Source organism: Leptopilina heterotoma, unplaced genomic scaffold, assembly GCF_015476425.1.
Source record: "Leptopilina heterotoma isolate Lh14 unplaced genomic scaffold, ASM1547642v1 Lhet_597, whole genome shotgun sequence".
NCBI lineage: Eukaryota > Metazoa > Arthropoda > Insecta > Hymenoptera > Figitidae > Leptopilina > Leptopilina heterotoma.
The window spans coordinates 479370-499353 of record NW_025111135.1 but is presented as its reverse complement, the minus strand read 5'-3'; the positions used below and the strand labels follow the sequence as shown (position 1 = coordinate 499353).

The 19984-nt window shown below is 27.0% G+C and overlaps 2 protein-coding genes across 2 annotated transcripts; one reads left to right on the top strand and one right to left on the bottom strand.

Annotated features, from left to right (window-relative positions):
* The first annotated feature begins 2088 nt into the window (after positions 1-2088).
* On the top strand, positions 2089-3971 carry LOC122509084 (splicing regulatory glutamine/lysine-rich protein 1-like). The gene is made up of 2 exons (XM_043622845.1): positions 2089-2471; positions 3266-3971. Exons 1-2 carry the CDS (start codon positions 2328-2330, stop codon positions 3875-3877), a joined length of 756 nt encoding a protein of 251 aa, XP_043478780.1. The 5' UTR covers positions 2089-2327; the 3' UTR covers positions 3878-3971.
* Positions 3972-14516: 10545 nt separating this feature from the next.
* LOC122509086 lies at positions 14517-15331 on the bottom strand. The gene is made up of 2 exons (XM_043622846.1): positions 15088-15331; positions 14517-14890 (listed from the first exon to the last, which is right to left on the bottom strand). The coding sequence occupies exons 1-2, from the start codon at positions 15323-15325 to the stop codon at positions 14637-14639; spliced, it is 492 nt and encodes a 163-aa protein (XP_043478781.1). The 5' UTR covers positions 15326-15331; the 3' UTR covers positions 14517-14636.
* Positions 15332-19984: the final 4653 nt, after the last annotated feature.

Here is a 19984-nt window from a genome sequence, read left to right as displayed (position 1 = left end):
AAATTTGACCGCTTCATCTCTCACTTTGCGCATCGAGACGACCCACCATCAGTAGGGTGTCCCAAAAAAATAAAAAGTTTTTTTTTATTGGGTCTCATCCCCTAAAATTCTTTCAAATTGTGTAAAAATAAGAACACAATATTTGTAAATAAAAAATTTTAATATTAACCCGTGGTTCAGAGCCTTTGAACCATAAAAACGCTAAAAATATAGTGTTTTTTCATTTTTAACATAAATATAAATGTCAAAATATAATGAATAGGGTGTCATTGTAAAGATAATTAAATTACCTTTTGATCCATATATCAGAGTTTAAGATTCAATGAAAATTAAGAGTGTTACAGTCGATTAAAGATCAAATTTTATGAAAATTTTGATGATTTTTATTTTTTAGACACTTAAGTAACTTGTACTTTTTTTTACATTAAACAGTAAAAAATATTTAGGTTTTAATTTTTTTATTGAGAGTCTAACATTACGAAAATTTTTAGCCCTTGTGGACCTCGATTTGATTGAATATGACAATTATACACTAGATTTAGTGAACGAAACTATTTTTTTAATTTTTATCATTCCTTCAACATTTGCAGCAAAAATTGAAACAATAAGTTTAGATATAACCACTAAACGTACTAAAATCAGTGATTAAGAAATACTGAAGTCGATGATTTAGAGTCCAATGTCAGTTTTTCAAATTTCAAAATGGCGAAGAACTTCATAAAAGTCGATCGAATTCGTCTAAAAATCGGGTAACGGATTTTGAGACGAATTTAATCGACGATTAAATTACGGATTTTTGTAATGTTAGACTCTTAATAAAAAAATTAAAATCTAAATATTTTTTACTGTTCAATGTGAAAAAAGTACTATTTACTTAAGTGTCTAATAATCATCAAAATTTCCATGAAATTTAATCTTTAATCGACTGTAACACTCTTAATTTTCATTGAATCTTATACTGTGACATATGGATCGAAAGGTAATTTAATTATCTTTACAATGACACCCTAATCATTATATTTTGACATTTATATTTATGTTAAAAATGAAAAAACACTACATTTTTAGCGTTTTTATGGTTCAAAGGCTCTGAACTACGGGTTAATATTAAAAAATTTTATTTCCAAATATTGTGTTCTTATTTTTACACAAATTAAAAGATTTTTAGGGGATGAGACCCAATAAAAAAAAACTTTTTATTTTTTTGGGACACCGTAAGCATCAGGCGTAAAGTTAGTTGACAGTTCCTCTTGGGCCCGCCGCCTTGTAGGTGAGGGAGCTGTAATAGCAGTTTATCCATATCTTAACCCAACCTTACTCTCCTTTTCTACTTCTCTGGTGAACACCATATTGGCTGTCCTCTCTAAATTTGAATTTATTAGTTTTTTACTTACCGTCGCATCTGTAGAACATCCACTCATCGTTGTACCTAAAAGAAGATTTAATTAATCATAAGAAATTAAAGAGTATCGATTTCAGTTTAATACAAAAAAGGAGTGTTATGTTGCTTACCTTTTAAAGTTACGCAAAGACATACGCTGGTGCTCATTTGGTTTAATTAAAAAAGAAATTATTTTGTTATTTACCTTCAGTATTCAATGTGCAAACCAAAGACTCTTGTGCCAGAAGAAGGAAAAAATTTTAAGTCGGCTATATCGTGTACAAAGAAAGATCTAAGTCAATAAATTGGAGTGTCTTAAAAACCGTTTTTGTCTCATTTACATAATCGGATCCTTCTCCTCAAGAACTGGACGAGAGAAAAAACAAATGATCACAATTAACTACAAATTTTAACTAAAGAAGTGACTAAAAATTAATTCCTGCAATTGAAATTAATTTTAATGAAACTGACAATAATTTGTAATGTACTATTTTATAAATTATTATATATAATTAATGTGGAAAATTTTCAGTTTTAATTATTTTCTAGGAATTGAATTTGTAATTTCTTAATTATTTTTTATATGAAACAGAGAAGAAACAAAGTTTAAAACAATTGAATGAATTATTGGCAACTTAGCATAGCAACCATGTAACAAACGACAGCAAATCAACAAATAGTAATTTTATTCGTTTGTGGACCGTTAGCACTAAATCATCGTTAGAAGTTTTTTTTCTAATTTTAAGTCTTCTTCCAAATTTTTTGTATAATTCAAATTAATATCAAACCAGTTTAAGAATCTTAATAATTATTATCACAGGAATTGATAAAAAAATTGCATTATAAAAAAATACAAGACTTGAATCAGCATCAAGAAAATTTTTTTCATTGTGCCAATTTGTAATCGGGAATTTTTATAAAGAGAAGAAAAAAGGAAAAATCAATTATGAGGCCACCAATGCAAAAAATTTCATCCCTTGTGGTTTCGGCGATTCGAAGTCTTCGGGAAACTCGAGGATCAACTTCTAAGGATATCATGAATTACATCATGTCAGAACATCGTGCAGGGGATGCTGCAATTCAACGTCAGGTTTGTAATGTTTAAATAGTTTATTTCAATTAAACTTTAAATTACATTTGAAATTAAATTATTAATTTTTTAAATTAAAATATTTCAATTAATTTTTCTAAAAAAATAATTTTGTTTACAATATTCGTGCACATATTTATAAATATCATTATTTATATTTTGATTACTAAATTATATAACGTAAAATAATATTTTTTTCTTAAATGAAAAATACAAAATTTTTTAATTGAACTCTAAACATAATTTTAAGAAAAATATTCTTTCCATATTATATATAATTTTTCCAAAAGAAAATTAATTATTTTCTGAAAATATATGAATCCTCTATGGGACCATTTAAGTATTACGTAAACATTTAAGGGGGAGGGGGGGGGTCTAGCTATTGCTTACTTTCTTTAATAATTCAAATAAAAAAAATTCACCCAAATTGAAATAGAATTATGAAACATAAAAAGAAAATCAATTCGACAAGTTAATAAACAACAATTAAATAATTTTACAAAACAATTTTCCAATAAATAATTTTTGTGCCAGTATTAAAATAATAAAAAAGTAAAACTTGTGATTACGTTTTGAACATTTAATTGAATTGAAAAATAAAACATCTTAGAAGATTATATAGAATAATTAATAAATAATATGTTAGTAATAATGGAGGAATAAAATATATTGGAAAATAAAGAAAATTAATCAAATTTAATTTAATTAAACTTAACTTAGTTAACAATTAAGAAAATAAACTTAAATTAATTTTAAATTAAATATCAAAAAATTAATGAAAAATATTTTTTCAGCTGAATGCAGCTCTGAAACGCGGAATGGAGTATGGAATCCTAAGGAGGGTCAATGGCCACTACACTCTTAATCCTGATCCATTTGGTGTAAATCCATACGTTATAATTCCAGAAGAAAAGGGTATGCGAAAAAGAAGGCGTCGCAAGGGTTCACGTCGCATGCGTCGTGGACGACGGGGACGAGGCGCACGTCGCTTACGTAATTCTCGCCGTCGTGTGGGCGGTCAACGTAGGACGAATCGAAAAGTCACCATGAAACCGGAACGTCGTGGAGTTTTGGCTCGCACTAAAAAAATGAATAATGAAAAACGTTTTAAGAAAATGGAGGAGGAATTAAATGAAAAACGTCCAAATAAAGTAACCCCACCAATTGAACGTATGCATGTCGAACATGATCTCGAGGAAAATCGTCCTGCGCACGTTGAAATTCCCAGGCGCACATCGACCATCAAGAATAATAAGGAACGCGAACGCAGCCGGAGTAAAAGCCGACGATCACAAAGTCAACCGCGACAACAAACGAGACAGGAAACTCCTCCAGCACGAAGTCTAAGTCGATCTTCGGAGAGTAGCGATCGTGATAATAACGACGATAATCATCAAGATGATTAATCCCGATTTCGATATTGGAAATGTCGACAGGATATTTGGAATATTTTCCATTTTTATAAGATTATTTTTTAATAACAACTTTCAATATATTAAAAACAATTTTTTTAATTTACTGATTTGTAAAAATAGTTTGAATTTTTTTTTGTAAATATTCTGTCGATATATTTAAAAGACGAAAAAATTGTTATTTAATATTTGTGAAAAACAATTTTTGTTGAACAGTTTTGTCGGTTGTTATAATTTCAATTGTGAAAATGTATCAAAATTTTCTAGTTATTTGTAACATTAAATAAATTTACAATTTAAATATAAGTTTCTTAACAATTTTTTTAAATTAAAAGCAAATCTTTTTTTAGTAATTGCTACTTGATTCAGAATATTATGTGAAACAACTAAATTAATGATTTTATTGAATATTCAGTAAAAAAGAAAGTGAAAAATTTTTAATAATTAACTAACAAATATTAAAACTATACAAGAGAACACAGGCATTAAAATTTGTATAATTACTTATTAATTTCGATTGATATTTATTCTATTTCTAAATTTGAATTTTACGTTCTTCTGAACTACATATTTTTTATTAACACATTTGTTTTTGTATAAAATATTTACACATACTACAACTTGTAAAGTTCCTGAACAGCTTAAAATATATGTTAAATTTGAAAATCCGCAACCTTGGGGCAAAATAGATGAGATTTGCGTACATTTCAAAAGGCTTAGAAAATAATTAGCCGTACTTACTGCATAGTTAATATTAAGTATAATCCTTAAAGTATGAGAATACGAGAAATATTACTACCAATTTTCATTAGTTGCCATGCATATTTCTGCAATATTTTTCTAAATACATGTAAATGGGTATATCCCTAGAACTTTTAAACTTCTAGGTATTGGAAAACTTAATTTTGTTTTCAAGGCACATTCTTGAAATTAATTTCATTGTCTTGTGTATTGATCAAATAGTATAAAAAATCTTGCGATACTCATTTCTACACATTGTTAACCTCCCTGTGTATGAGTTTAACCCCAAGAAAATGTTTCTAAATGCATAGATTTTTCAAACAGTTAGATTTTCACATCAATCGGTATCTTGAGGTCGCTGATTACGAATATGATATTAGTTTTTTAAAATTCAAAATGGCAGATCCAATATGGAGGACGAAATTTTAAAAAATTAATGGATTTCCGCAGCATTGGATATTTATGGGTTTTTGGGGTAGCTGATTATGATTCTGAAGTCGGATTTCAAAAATTCTAAATGGCAGATCCAATATGGCGGATGAAAATTTAAAAAATAATTTAATTTGCACAGAAGTGGGTATGAGGGGTTTTTGGGGTTGCTGATTACTAATATGAAAACAGTTTTTTCAAAAGTTTCAAAAGTGTTTTCAAAATGTCATAAAAATTATTGATAATTTAAATACAGTTTTTAAAATATTTTGGGATTAATTATAATTAAAAATCAAGAAAAGTAAATAAATAACCACTAGAAATAATTATTTTAACATTCTAAAAAATTTTCTAGTTTTATTTTATATTGAAAGTACTGTTACGTCTGAAGATATAACATAGTTAAAAAAATAGTTAATAATAATTATTAACTAGATATTTGAACCTAGACTCTAAAGTCCAATAGTTCGGGAAACTTTTAGTCTAAACCTTGATTAATTAAATTATCTTAAATTTGAGTATTAAAAAAAAGGAAGTTTAAAAGAAAGAAGAAAAGAAGCTAACGGAAGAGAATTGAAAATGTATAGCCTACGCGCTTAATAAAATAAGGTTAGCAACTATACATATCAATACCGCGCGTTTTCCCTATTCAAAATTGTCATCTTGAAACTCGGTTTAACAAGTTTCTATTTCAGACGAAAAAAAATGTAAAGAGTAGAAGAAAGTAAACTTGTGTAAAAAAAGAAAATGAATGAATGTAAACGAATTAATTAATTTTATAACATTTATTCATTAAACTTACTTTTATTGTTGTAATTTGAATTTTTCGGCAAACAGAATAGGCAGCAATATATTTAGTCGTTCAATCTTTGATAATTTCTCCTCAAGATTTTTTTTTGTAGATTGTAGAAATTTTTAAAGTATTTTGACTTTGTAAAATTTGTCAAAACTTGTTTAACTTTTTTTTTTAAACTTGTTGAACTTTGAAAAACTTGTTGAAAACTTTTTAAAACTTGTTGAACTTGTAGAAAACTTGTTTGACTTTTTAAAACTTGTCAAAAACTTGTCAAAAACTTGTCATGTAAAAATGACTTTTTAAAATTTGTAAAAGTTTGAAAAACTTGTTAAAACTTGTCAAAAACTTGTTTGACTTTTTAAAACTTGGTATTAGAAGAAATGAGAGTAGTTATTCTTAAAAATTCAAAGTTGAGTGTGTTGTTGTGTTGATGAGTAGTAAAAAAAGAAGTTATTGTAGTTGTAATTGATAAAAAGAAAAGTGTGTAGAGTGTAAAAAAAGTAGTGTGTAAATTGAAAAAAAAATGAAGAAGAAGAAGAATAAAGAAGTGCGTAAGAGAGTGAGTCCTTTTCCAAGAGTTCAAATTTTTATAGTCTTGTCCCCTCTAAAGTTTTCCAAATTGGGGGTTAAATTTTCTAGTGGAAGAGTATGGGCATGGCAAAATTCGGTTTTGTCGAATAAAAAAAGAAAGAGGCGTAAAATCTCATTATCGAGGGTCTTATGATTGGGACCCTTAGTTTCGTCCCTCCGATAGTTGCCAAAATTTACGTGGGCGTTTAAATTTAAAAATCTTTAGAGTGGGATAAAACTTTAGAGTTTTTTCAAAAGATGGAGACACTGTTAGGTTTTCCGTAAAATTCAAAGTTTTAAAATTCAACCTTTTTGCAAAATTATCAAAGATTTTACGATTAAATCGAATAAAAATCTTATATAAAAATTAGTACAATTTTTAACAAACAATTTAAAATTAGTTAACTTAAATTATTTACAGTAAGCCTTAAAATATACAGTAATTTCTTATTTTGATTACAATTAGTATTTATTATTAAAAATGATCGAATATTTGTATATTACTAATTTTAGTAACTAAATTTGAAATTTTGTGAATTATTAGAACTAATTTAATTTCATCATTTTAAATTAAAATTGTTTAAATCTTAATTTTGTAGAGTATTAGTATTAAACATTTTATTTTTACAAAATTTAGTAAATTAGCATTTATCATTAATTTAAACAATTTTATTATTTTGCCATGTTGAAATTAGTCAAAGGATTATTAAAGTTCTAAATTTTTAATAATATATTATTTAAACAATTAAATAATTGAATTTTCCTAATTAGTAATTTCTAATTTATTTTAGAATTTATTTTACACACGAATAGAAATCATGAATAAAATTAATATTTTATTGAATATATTTATTAAAGGTAACGATTGTTTAATTAAATTTTAAACTTTATTGTTAATAAAGAAAGAAATTTCAATTATTTAAATGTTTATAAATTTAATTGATCGTTTGGTACTTATGAGTAAGAGAGAGAAAGATAAATTAAAAGAAAATTCAAATCTTATTAAATAAATGAAATCGCATAAAGAGTAAATAATAATAAAAAAATTGGTTTAAAAATTAATATTTTCCTCATGTAATAAATTAATAATTGTTGCAAAAACAAGAAAAACACAAAATTTATTTTTAACATAATTTTTACAAAAATAAGAGAAAGTCATTAAACAGGCGAATTTTGGGTTTTTCCCGCTTTGCCGTCAACCGATCATTATCTTGCGCCGGGATCTGTCCACGCAAATTTAGACTGAAGGGTCCAGATTTTTCTACTATGAGATCGCTCTATGGTTTCCAAATAAGTAACGCATTTTTAAATCTATTTGCTAACAAATATTGATTTTTCTCTTTGAAAATCTTAATATGATATTTGACAAAAATTCTTTCTTCGAGAGAAATCAATATTTGTTATTTTCAGAAACAAATTTTAAACTCTCTAAACTTTTTTTCAAGTTTATCAAACCAGAAAGAAAAATTAAAATAATGAGAAAAAAATTTAGGAGGAAGAAAATTAATTCTGACGTCACACCCCCATAGTTAAATGGTTGCTTATAGATAGTAACAAAGTGATATCGGAGAAGCGACCACAGAATGTACATATGTTTTAATATTTTGATTATTAGGTATCCCAGTTTAGGTTTCGTTGTTTGAGAACTGACACATGCAGACAAATGGTATCGTATAAAAAAAAGGTTGAAGAATCCTTTGGAATATTTGACTTCAATAGATGTAGTTTTCTCTGAAGTAGGTGTGATAATATAGAGTATAGTGTAGTTTTAGTTTGATCTTGTTGATACGATTGTTGTTGACGTTCTTGATTAAAATTTGGTGGTTGACATCAGTCGCACTGAATGATGGGTTGTAGAACTACAGATGGCTCCTAATTTGTTCATCGGACATCTATAGATTGTGGAGTTTTCTATCATTTTAATATATTAAGAGACGATAAAAACTGGTACAACTTCTGCATTGACTGTGCTCACAAATAGGGAATGCATGCCACAGCTCATCCCAGGAATTTTCTGCAATTTCTCGACTACTTCTTTGTTGAAAAGAGTCCTATAACGCCTTCACTTGAAGATAGTACTGGTTGTCCTCTCATTGATTTGGCCGAGTCGTTGAGTATAGACGGTTGTTTTACGAGAAACTTCATTTATTCCCGCAAAAATTTAAACTTCTCTTTGGAATATAAATTACTGGTTAATATATTCCAAAGTATTTGATGATGCTGGTACAAGTACAGCAGGTGTTTGTATTTCCACAAATGAAGTTAGGATTTTGTAGTATTTTTCGATGATTTTGTGGTATGATGGTATAAGTTACACTTAACTTCTATTCCCATGATCTTCCAGATGAGTGTCCTTGATATCAGGTAGTAAGATCCATTATTTCTGCTCACTTCAACTTCTATGTAACACGTTCCTCCATGTTGAACCTTTATTTCAACAGATACACATTTGACTATCTGAGTCACCTCTGTTACAACTACTGCACTGTAACTTGGACCTTACAAATATATATAAATATATAAAGAACATAAATAAATCGTTGATTGGTATTTGAAAATATAAATAATTTATCTTCCAGTAATAATTTGTTTCAAGTCGCAATTGAATGAGCATTATTGTTAACATATAGATTTAATATTCGATAAAATTGGACGTATACATTAAATTATATCTTTTAAATTTGTATATATTCTATAAAAATTCGAAGGAAAATTAGTGTTGTAGACAGTGATGATATTCTTAGTTAGTATGAATTTAAGTTAATAATAATGATAATATAAAAATAAATTTTATCTGGAACATATGCATTCTAAACTTTTATAACATGATTTAAAAAATGTAATGTTTGTATAGCAAAAAAAAAGTGGATTTTTTTTCAAATTTGACATTATAATAAGAAGAAAATTTTAACAATAATTATTTTAAACATTTGACGTTTACGCGGTTCAGACAATTTATTCTCCAATGTTAAATGATGATTTGTGTTGTAAGTTTTTGTATTCCTTGTTAAAAATTGTGATGATTGTTCTTCATTGGTTCCTTACAGATTTTTATTTATATTTGTGAATTTATATAATATTAAAAGGTTTTCCTTGACCTACATTTTTTTAAATTTATATGTATATTGTAGATTAATATAAAATAAAAAAAAGTAATATAAAAATCATATTAAAAGTCATCCTCTGAATCTCATAAAAAAACGTGTATATAAAATAAATTTAAATGAAACAAGAAACATTTATTTAATTTCTTTTTAATTTAGCTCATTAATCAATTATATCCTCATATTATTACAATTTATTGAATACGAATTTATCAAAAGTTTGAACTGTTCGTTTTTTTTATTTTTCCATTTCAAAATATTCAATTTGAATAAAATAATTTTTGTTTTAAATTTGTAATTTACGTTGTGTCTGAAAGTAATTGAAACTTTATTTGTATATAAATGCAACCTTGCCTGCACAAACTTTATGTTGTGTCTGAAAGTAATTGAAACTTTATTTATTAACAAATGCAACCTTGCCTGCACAAACTTTATGTTGTGTCTGAAAGTAGTTGAAACTTTATTTATTAACAAATGCAACCTTGCCTGCACAAACTATTTACTTACAATTAATTATTACAAGAGGAAAAAAAATACCTTATTAAACTTGAGAACACAAATACAAATAAATAATCAAAATAACAGAAGAATTATTTATTACAAGCATTGCTACGCGATAAAAAGAAAATGAACCTTAATTTATGAATGCTGATATTTTAGGATATGCAGGACTTTTTCATAAATGCAGAAAGCTATCACGGTGTTTAAAACAAAATAATAACTAATTATTTTAAATATTTATATTAATAAAATTATGTATTCATATTTAATACGCATTATTTGTCTTTTATATTAAACACAAAATTATATTATCTTATACAATTTCCGAATTGACTGTTTCTATTTTGTATTAAATTTCTTTTATTTCAAGAGAGGAGGAAAAAAAATTTGTTTTTCTTTGAAATACAAAAGAATCATCTTTATCTAGAAATTAAAATTATATGAATAGGTTGAAATGGATTATATGGAAATAATTAGTTGTAAAAATTTTTTATTAAATTGAAATAAATGAATCGTAATTGATTATTTAAAATTTCGTAAAAAGAAATAATTAAAATATGATATAAGAATCGAATAGTTAATGTATCAATATTTTTAATATATGCGTTTATTTTACTTTGAAAAATCATATTAATCATTTGAATTTTCCCGGAATCGTTATTTTAATATCAGTACTGATATTACCCATTCTAAAAAAAAATTAGTTTTATTTTCTTGTGTTTGCATTTCTATAAAAAAAAATTTTTTCTTTTTCTTTTTCATTTTTTTTGACTATATATGATTGATTTATAATTTAATACTGCATCTTGGTATTGTGATTCTAAAATCATTATTTTACAAATTTTCTAAAAATTATGAAATTTTTATTTTTTATTCAGTACTGAAGTTTCATATAAATTATAAAAAGATACTTTTTTTTTGTTTATTTTTTTGGAATATATTTTATTTTTACTGACAACGAAAATTAGTTTTAGTACAATAAATCATTCATTAAATGTAAATAGTTTAATTTTCAGCGTTTAGTAGGCTTTATAGAAAAAAAAATTTGTAGTTTGTTTAAATTTTTAGTTTTTAAATAAGCATTCCGTTTTTAGTAAAATTTAGTTTTCTGTAGACTTTTAAAATTGTTCAGTTTTTACTAATTTTCATTTTTGTTTTTTGTATAGTTCAGTAAAATTTAATTAATTTTAGTAAACTTTAAAATTTGTTTCGTTATTTAGTAAAATTTTTGTTTTTTTTTGTTTTTAGCTTAGTCTAGTAAAATTTAGTTTATTTTAGTAAGCATTTAAAATTGTTTAGTTTTTTTTAAAAATAATTTTCTTTTTTTTTTGTTTAGTTTAGTAAAATTTACTTTATTTTATTAAAGTTTCAAAATTGTTTTTCTTTTTTTTATAATTTTCATTTTTTTTGTTTAGTTTAGTAAAATTTAGTTTATTTTAGTAAACTTTTAAAATTGTTTAGTTTTTAGTAATTTTGAAATTAGTTTTTAGTTGAGTTAGGTAAAATTTAGTTTATTTTAGCCAACTTTAAAATTTTTATTTTTTAGTAATTTTGAAATTAGTTTTTTTTTTTTTTTTTTATTTATTTGCAAAATTATCAAACCCACGGTTAGAAAACCATTAAAGGGTATTACATTGTAGTGTACAAAATAAATCGTAGAATTTAAACTATAAAAATAGATAAACAAAAAATAAGGAGAAAAAACTATCTTTTAGATAGTATATACAAAGTAACTGCAGTTTTAAATTTAGTTAATGACATATTAAATATATCAAGGTCTATATCACTGTGAATACACATATTGTTAATCTGATCACACATTTGGTACATTGGTGCTGAAAAACCTATCGCGGATCGCGGAGTTGACAAAACGAAAGGTTGGTTGAGTCTAGAGGACAGTCTAGGTAATTTAAATTTTATTAAAGATAACAAATAAGCGGAGTCAATGGAATAGTTAATTAATTTGTAAATGGTTATACATTGGTTTATAAAGCGTCTTTCAGCTAAAGTAAGAAAATTAAAATTTTTACATAATATGAGGTAATCAGAACCTTGTGGTGGATAACAACCAGTTCTTCGAAAGGTCAAGAACTTCAGATACCCTTTTTGAATCTTTTCAAGTGAAGTTATATATTTATCAAAAGAAGGATTCCAAATGCAAGGGGCATAATTAAATTTAGATAAAATAAAAGTTTTAAATAAAAGGATTAGTGTGTTAAGGTTTCTGAAATTCTTGGTATTTCGGTATAAACACCCTAAGGCCTTAGAAGCATTTAATTCCAAATTTCTAATGTGATCTTTAAAATTTAAATTAGAATTGAAAGTTATACCTAGATCAACAATTGAGTCCGTTCTAGACAGGTTAATTTTATTGATGGAGTAGTTATAATAAATTGGAGTTTTATTTCTCGCAAAAGTAACAACATGGCACTTATCTAGATTCAATTTAAGATGATGGTCAAAGCACCAATCTTCAAAGATCTTTAAACAAGATTGTAGGAAAAATGTATCATCTTCCGTAATAATTCTTTTGAAAATTTTAAGATCATCAACATAAAAGAGAGTTTCTGTTGGCAATAGGTTAGCTACATCGTTAATAAAAAGATTAAATAAGAATGAGCTTAAAACAGATCCTTGTGGAATTCCAGAGGAAGGTGTGAAAGGAGGGGAAGAATATCCATTGTATTGAACAAAATTAGGTCTTTGTGTGAGGTAGGATTGCAATAGGGTGATTAAACTATAGGGTATATTCAGGTCATATAGTTTTGAAAATAAAAGGTTATGGTCAACACTGTCGAAAGCCTTTGAGAAATCAGTATAAATAACATCCAGCTGATCTCCTCCAGCAATGGCCTCATTGATATGTTGAGTTATGCTAAGCAAGTTAGAAATAGTAGATCTTTTATCAATGCAGCCATGCTGTTGGTGAGCAACTATGGAATTAAAAGGGAAAGACTTTTGGTTAATAATAGACCTCTCAAAGATCTTCGCAAAGTTTGTTATAATTGAAATTGGTCTATAATTTTTTATCAGTGATTTGTCACCTGATTTGAAAATTGGTACGATTTTAGTGAATTTCCAGGCATGGGGAAACTCACCCGTGGATAACATTTTGTTGTAAAGATAACATAATGGTTCATGCAATATGGAAGAACATGACCTAAGAAAAAAACTTGGAATATCATGTATGCCAGACGTATTTTTTGTATTTAAGGATTTCATGGCATTAGATACTTCGGATGGATGTAGTTGGAAATTGTCAGTAGGATGAGTATTTAAGGTTGTTGTGATACTGTTAGTGTTTGTAGTAGAGGGTATATATACACTAGAGAAAAAGTTGGCAAAAACATTAACAATATCCTGGTAATTGTCAAAAGACTCATTATTGAGTGACATTAAATTTGGAATTCGATTATTTTTTTTCCTGAATTAATGTGTTTCCAAAAAGAGTTTGGGTTAGAGTGGTATTGTGTTTCTAAGTCATTGTAAAATTTTTTCTGTTTTTCATTAATTCTTTTTTTTATACTAGACGTTAGAATTAATAGTTGTTCTTTAAGTTTTAGATTTTTACTTTTTCGAAATTTTTGAAAAGTTGATTTTTTTAATTTTATGTCATTAATTAAGTCAGGAGTGTACCATATAGGAAACTTGTGTTTATAAATGTCGTCAGTAAAATATGGAATATGGTTTTTAAATAATTCCAAAATTTTTTCTTCCAAAAAATGGCAAGCCTCATCAATGCTACCCATATCCCTTATTATCGACCAGTCCCAAGATGCAAGTTCAGAATAAATCATGGGGTAATTGCCTTTTTTAAAATTAAAACGAGGGTTAATACTAGCAGGAAGTGTATCATTGATATTAGAATAAGAAGAAGAGATAGTAAAGGAGACAGAAATAGCTGGATGATAATGATCTTCATAAACTAAGGGGGTAGGGGGACTGTCAGCTTCGCAGTTTAAGTTTGTTAAAATTAAATCAAGAAAAGTGCCATGCTTATTACATGTACCTTTATAGAGATTGACATTGAAAAAATTTACAAAGTTGAGTAATATGTCAATTTTATTGTCCGCTAGATGTAATTTTGAGATTCGATTAGACTGATCAAAATATTTACAAAAATTTGGAGCATTAAAGTCGCCTATAAATATAATATTTTGTGAGAATTTATGGCTTTGTAATTTTAAATTATCAAAAAAATCATTATATTCGTAAGTTGATAAATTTGAGGGAACGTAAAGTACTATAATATCAACATTAACATTGTGCTTAATCAATCTAACGCCTGAAACGTTAACTTTGTTTAGAAGGCTTAAGGGAATAGAAATGTCAATAGGTGATACGAAAATATGCGATTTAACTGCTAATAAGACACCTCCCCCTCTACGGTCGGGTCTATCATGTCGATAAACATTGAAATTGTGTAGGGGAAAAAGATCACTGGAGTTAACATCGTTGGAGAGCCAAGTCTCAGATAGTGCTAAAATGTCATATAACGAATAGTCTGGGAAGGATTCTAATTGAGAAAATTTAGTATTCAATCCACGCACATTTTGATAGAAAACATTAATATTAAACTTGAGAAAATTATTAGGTTTAATCGATGATAAATTCAAACTGATATTATTTTCGGTATTCCTTTGTAGAAACGAATTTTGAGATTTGTTTCTCCTGCCTTGATGCGGTCGTTTAATATGGTCTTAACATCTCTGTATTCCTGTTGTTGTCGCACTGTTTTGTCCGTGGTAAACACAAGAGATCGGTGGGGGGATGTTGTTTCTTTAACTTTCTGCATGTTGAAAGAATTAGAGAAGCGATCTCCTGAGAGCCACACATTATTTTCAGAGGTCTTGGGTTGGTGCGTGCCTGGGAAAAAATACCTAGTCTTGAAATTTTTATATTTTCTGGCTTATACATGCAGGAATCAGGTATAATTGATTTAGTAATGTCTAAACTATTACTTCTATCCACGTCTGTATCATAAGAAAGATTATTATCAAGTGGTTCTTTTAAACCAAAAATTATAAGGTTGGACTTCCTTCTCTGTCTATCCTCAAACTCACCAAGTAGGGAATCAGCTGTTTCTATGTCTCGGGGCAAAGATGATTCCAATTCCCTAATTTTTATCTCCATATCGTCTACACGTTCAGATGTTAAAGTAACGCTGGATTCAATATCGGAAACAATGCACTTAACTGTATTCAGTCTTCTGCCGTATTCTAGGAAATCTGATTGCAACAATGATAAAGATTGATTTGCTTGGGAAACAGAAATTTCCAATCTGTTTATACCTTCCATCATAGTACGAGTTGACTCAGTCATTTGTTTAGCGAGGCGGTCGACAGAGTCTTCTTTTGAAAGAGAGGGATGGAGAAAAGTATCATTCGAATCGAGACTTGTAGTTGGGGAAGGAGACCTTGATGAAGCAGGGCCGCAGCAAGGCTTATAACCACCATTGTCCATTATTTTAACCTTTTTTACACAACTGGGATGGTATGGTGTATTGCAGTTTGGACAACAAACAGCTTTATCCACTTTTAATTTGCAACCACGACACAAACTCACTGTCACTTTAGGTATATCTAATGTTTTTTGGGACATTTTGAACAAGGCGGTAATAGATCGAAATCAAGTAAATGTTTTCAGAAATGGTTGTAGTCACACAAGACACCATCAATTCTTATCAAGTAATTATAAGAGTTGAGTTAGGTAAAATTTAGTTTATTTTAGCCAACTTTAAAAATTGTTTAGTTTTTAGTAATTTTGAAATTAGTTTTTAGTTGAGTTAGGTAAAATTTAGTTTATTTTAGCCAACTTTAAAAATTGTTTAGTATTTAGTAATTTTTAGTTTTTGTTTTTAGTTAAGTTTGGTAAAATTTAGTTTATTTTAGCAAACTTTGAAATTTTTTAGTTTTTAGTGATTTTGAAATTAGTTTTTAGTTGAGTTAGGTAAAATTTAGTTTATTTTAGCCAACTTTAAAAATTGTTTAGTTTTTAGAAATTTTGTTTTTAGTTAAGTTTGGTAAAATTTAGTTTATTTTAGCAAACTTTAAAATTTTTATTTTTTAGTAATTTTAAAATTAGTTTTTAGTTGAGTTAGGTAAAATTTAGTTTATTTTATCCATCTTTAAAAATTGTTTAGTTTTTAGAAATTTTGTTTTTAGTTAAGTTTGGTAAAATTTAGTTTATTTTAGCAAACTTTAAAATTTTTATTTTTTAGTAATTTTGAAATTAGTTTTTAGTTGAGTTAGGTAAAATTTAGTTTATTTTAGCCAACTTTGAAAATTGTTTAGTATTTAGTAATTTTTAGTTTTTGTTTTTAGTTAAGTTTGGTAAAATTTAGTTTATTTTAGCAAACTTTGAAATTTTTTAGTTTTTAGTAATTTTGAAATTAGTTTTTAGTTGAGTTAGGTAAAATTTAGTTTATTTTAGCCAACTTTAAAAATTGTTTAGTATTTAGTAATTTTTAGTTTTTGTTTTTTGTTAAGTTTGGTAAAATTTAGTTTATTTTAGCAAACTTTAAAAATTGTTTAGTTTTTAGTAATTTTGTTTTTAGTTTTTAGTGAAGTTTAGTAAAATTTAAATTATTTTAGTAAACATTCGAATTTTTAGTTTTTAGTAATTTTTGAATTTAATTTTTAGTTAAGCTTGGTAAAATTTAGTTTATTTTAGCAAACTTTAAAAATTGTTTAGTTTTTAGTACATTTGTTTTTAGTTTTTAGTTAAGCTTGGTAAAATTTAGTTTATTTTAGCAAACTTTAAAAATTGTTTAGTTTTTAGTAATTTTGTTATTTTTTTTTAGTTAAGTTTGGTAAAATTTAGTTTATTTTAGCAAACTTTGAAAATTTTTTAGTTTTTAATAATTTTGAAATTAGTTTTGAGTTGAGTTAGATAACATTTAGTTTATTTTAGCCAACTTTAAAATTTTTCTTTTTTTTTTTAATTCAGTAGTTTGTTTTAAATTTTATTCGAGTAGTTTTAGGAAATTTTGAAGTTTTTACAAAAAGTTTTATTTTACTCCGATATTCAGATTTTAGTAAAGTAGTTTTAGTTTTAGTAGTTTCAATAGTATTATTCTTCTCTTTACTTTTATCCTTCTATTTTCATTTAGTAGTTTTACAAAAATTAGTACAAATTTATATGATTTTAAAATGAGATGAAGAAGACAACTTAATTTCTCAAAAGTTAAGACCAAATCATATCCCTCCGGGGCCTCTAAAAATTATATTCCTATGTTACGCCTGAAGATATAACATAGTTAAAAAAATAGTTAATAATAATTATTAACTAGATATTTGAACATAGACTCTAAAGTCCAATAGTTCGGGAAACTTTTAGTCTAAACCTTGATTAATTAAATTATCTTAAATTTGAGTATTAAAAAAAAGGAAGTTTAAAAGAAAGAAGAAAAGAAGCTAACGGAAGAGAATTGAAAATGTATAGCCTACGCGCTTAATAAAATAAGGTTAGCAACTATACATATCAATACCGCGCGTTTTCCCTATTCAAAATTGTCATCTTGAAACTCGGTTTAACAAGTTTCTATTTCAGACGAAAAAAAATGTAAAGAGTAGAAGAAAGTAAACTTGTGTAAAAAAAGAAAATGAATGAATGTAAACGAATTAATTAATTTTATAACATTTATTCATTAAACTTACTTTTATTGTTGTAATTTGAATTTTTCGGCAAACAGAATAGGCAGCAATATATTTCGTCGTTCAATCTTTGATAATTTCTCCTCAAGATTTTTTTTTGTAGATTGTAGAAATTTTTAAAGTATTTTGACTTTGTAAAATTTGTCAAAACTTGTTTAACTTTTTTTTTAACTTGTTGAACTTTGAAAAACTTGTTGAAAACTTTTTAAAACTTGTTGAACTTGTAGAAAACTTGTTTGACTTTTTAAAACTTGTCAAAAACTTGTCAAAAACTTGTCATGTAAAAATGACTTTTTAAAATTTGTAAAACTTTGAAAAACTTGTTAAAACTTGTCAAAAACTTGTTTGACTTTTTAAAACTTGGTATTAGAAGAAATGAGAGTAGTTATTCTTAAAAATTCAAAGTTGAGTGTGTTGTTGTGTTGATGAGTAGTAAAAAAAGAAGTTAATAATATTTTATTTGTTTTGTGACCGTAGTCAATACAAAGAGGCTGCCGCAGCGTATACAATTATCAAACTATTAACATATTTTTTTTTTTTTTTTAAATTCGTTTTCCAATCCTCTCACACATAGCCCTAATATAACAATATAAATTTTTCATTTCATTATTTTGAGGTTTTTCTAGCATATTGAGAAAAGTGGTTTTAACAATTGAGTCGTCTCGATCTGCACAAATATATCTTCCTCTTTCTACAAGGAGTGAAGGACATTCAATTAAAAAGTAAAAACACATTTCCGCAGTATTAACACCACATTCACTGCAGACTCCAGACACACATAAACTATACATATTTTTATTTATTTTAATTTTAGCGACTATTTTATTTAATAAACGAATTTGACTCAAAACCCGAATGTATTCTAATGAAATTTTATTTTGTAAGTATTTTTGTGGACCTTTAAACAATACTAAGTGTTGCAAGATCTGCAGGGAACGGGACTCATTTTTTCTTTTTACATCTTCGGAATATAAATAGTTTTCATATTTATCCATCCATTGTTTCTTTTTAATTTGTAATCTAGTGACAGTGAGATTCTCCCATTCTGCCTTCTCTCCTATAAGATCGAACATCGTTCCCATTTGTTTATACCAATTAAATTTGTGGCTACAACTCAGGTCCTGAGCCAACCGCTTCAAACGTAAAAAACATATCTTTGGGTATCTAAAATCTTCCATTAATAGTATTTTTTCAGTTAAATTTAATGCATATTTAAAAATTAATACTGATAATCTTGGTACTCCTGTCTCGAGTCTCACCGCATAGTTTGGCGTATTTTGTGGTAAATGTAACATTTTTTTGTAAAACGAATTCTGAATTTTTTCTATTTCTTCTAGGTATCTTATTCCCCAGACCTGAATTGCATATGTTAAATTACTTATTGTGAGACTTTTAAATAATTTGTTAACAGGATCCCAATTTTTTAATTGTAAGCGGTTGATTAGTGAAACAGTTGCCCCAAGAGCCAAGTTTGCCTTACTGATAGCATTATTAGTTTCGTTTAAAAAAATTGCTGAATTCGAGAAAGTAACACCTAAATAATCATAATTTGAAACAACTTCAATTTTTTGTTTATCGTCATACATAAATGTTCCATACTTATAATTATGACAGTGCCCACCCTTTCTAAAAATTACAATTTGAGTTTTTTGGACATTTATTTCTAAACCTTTAAGGGTACAGTATTTTTTAACGCTTTTATAATTTTTCTCATTTCGACACATGTGTCCGCCGGAATTGCAATGTCATCAGCATACGCATACAATACTATCTCAGTAAAATGATCTATAGACACACCTCTAATCCCCTCTGCCCTCAGGAACTCCTCAAAGTCCGCTATAAAACAAGAAAAGAGCAAAGGGCTCAAAACCTCTCCCTGCAGGACTCCACGTGTAACTCTGGTATATTCCGAGATACCCGAGGACCCTTTTACAGCAATTTCAGCCTTGGAATATAGATCTATCAGTATATTAATTACTTTACTTCCTACACCCATTTTAGATAACTTTTCCCATAGTAATTTGTGTGTAACTGAGGGAAAGGCGCCACAGAAATCTATAAAGAGCACGAATAACTTTCCACCAGAGCGGTGCAAGCGAGACTGAATTGTTGCGTTAAGAGAAAAAATGTTGTCAATGCAACTCCTATTTTTTCTAAATCCCGCTTGCCACTCCGGTAAAAAGCCACCACTCTCCACCCATTTACCCAATCTTTCCGCTAGTATCTGCGTAAAAATTTTAGCCATAGTATTTACAAGGGCAATTGGACGATAGTTCGCCGGGTTTGATTTCTCTCCCTTTTTATA

What these genes read in the sequence shown, in the direction of transcription:
- LOC122509084 (XM_043622845.1), top strand. Translation starts at nt 2,328, where the DNA reads ATGAGGCCACCAATGCAAAAAATTTCATCCCTTGTGGTTTCGGCGATT. An exon ending in ATGCTGCAATTCAACGTCAG is followed by an intron (nt 2,472 to 3,265) that starts GTTTGTAATGTT and finishes ATATTTTTTCAG; the next exon opens with CTGAATGCAGCTCTGAAACG.
- LOC122509086 (XM_043622846.1), bottom strand. Translation starts at nt 15,325, where the DNA reads ATGATGGAAGGTATAAACAGATTGGAAATTTCTGTTTCCCAAGCAAAT. An exon ending in AACAGCTGATTCCCTACTTG is followed by an intron (nt 14,891 to 15,087) that starts GTGAGTTTGAGG and finishes ATTTTTTCCCAG; the next exon opens with GCACGCACCAACCCAAGACC.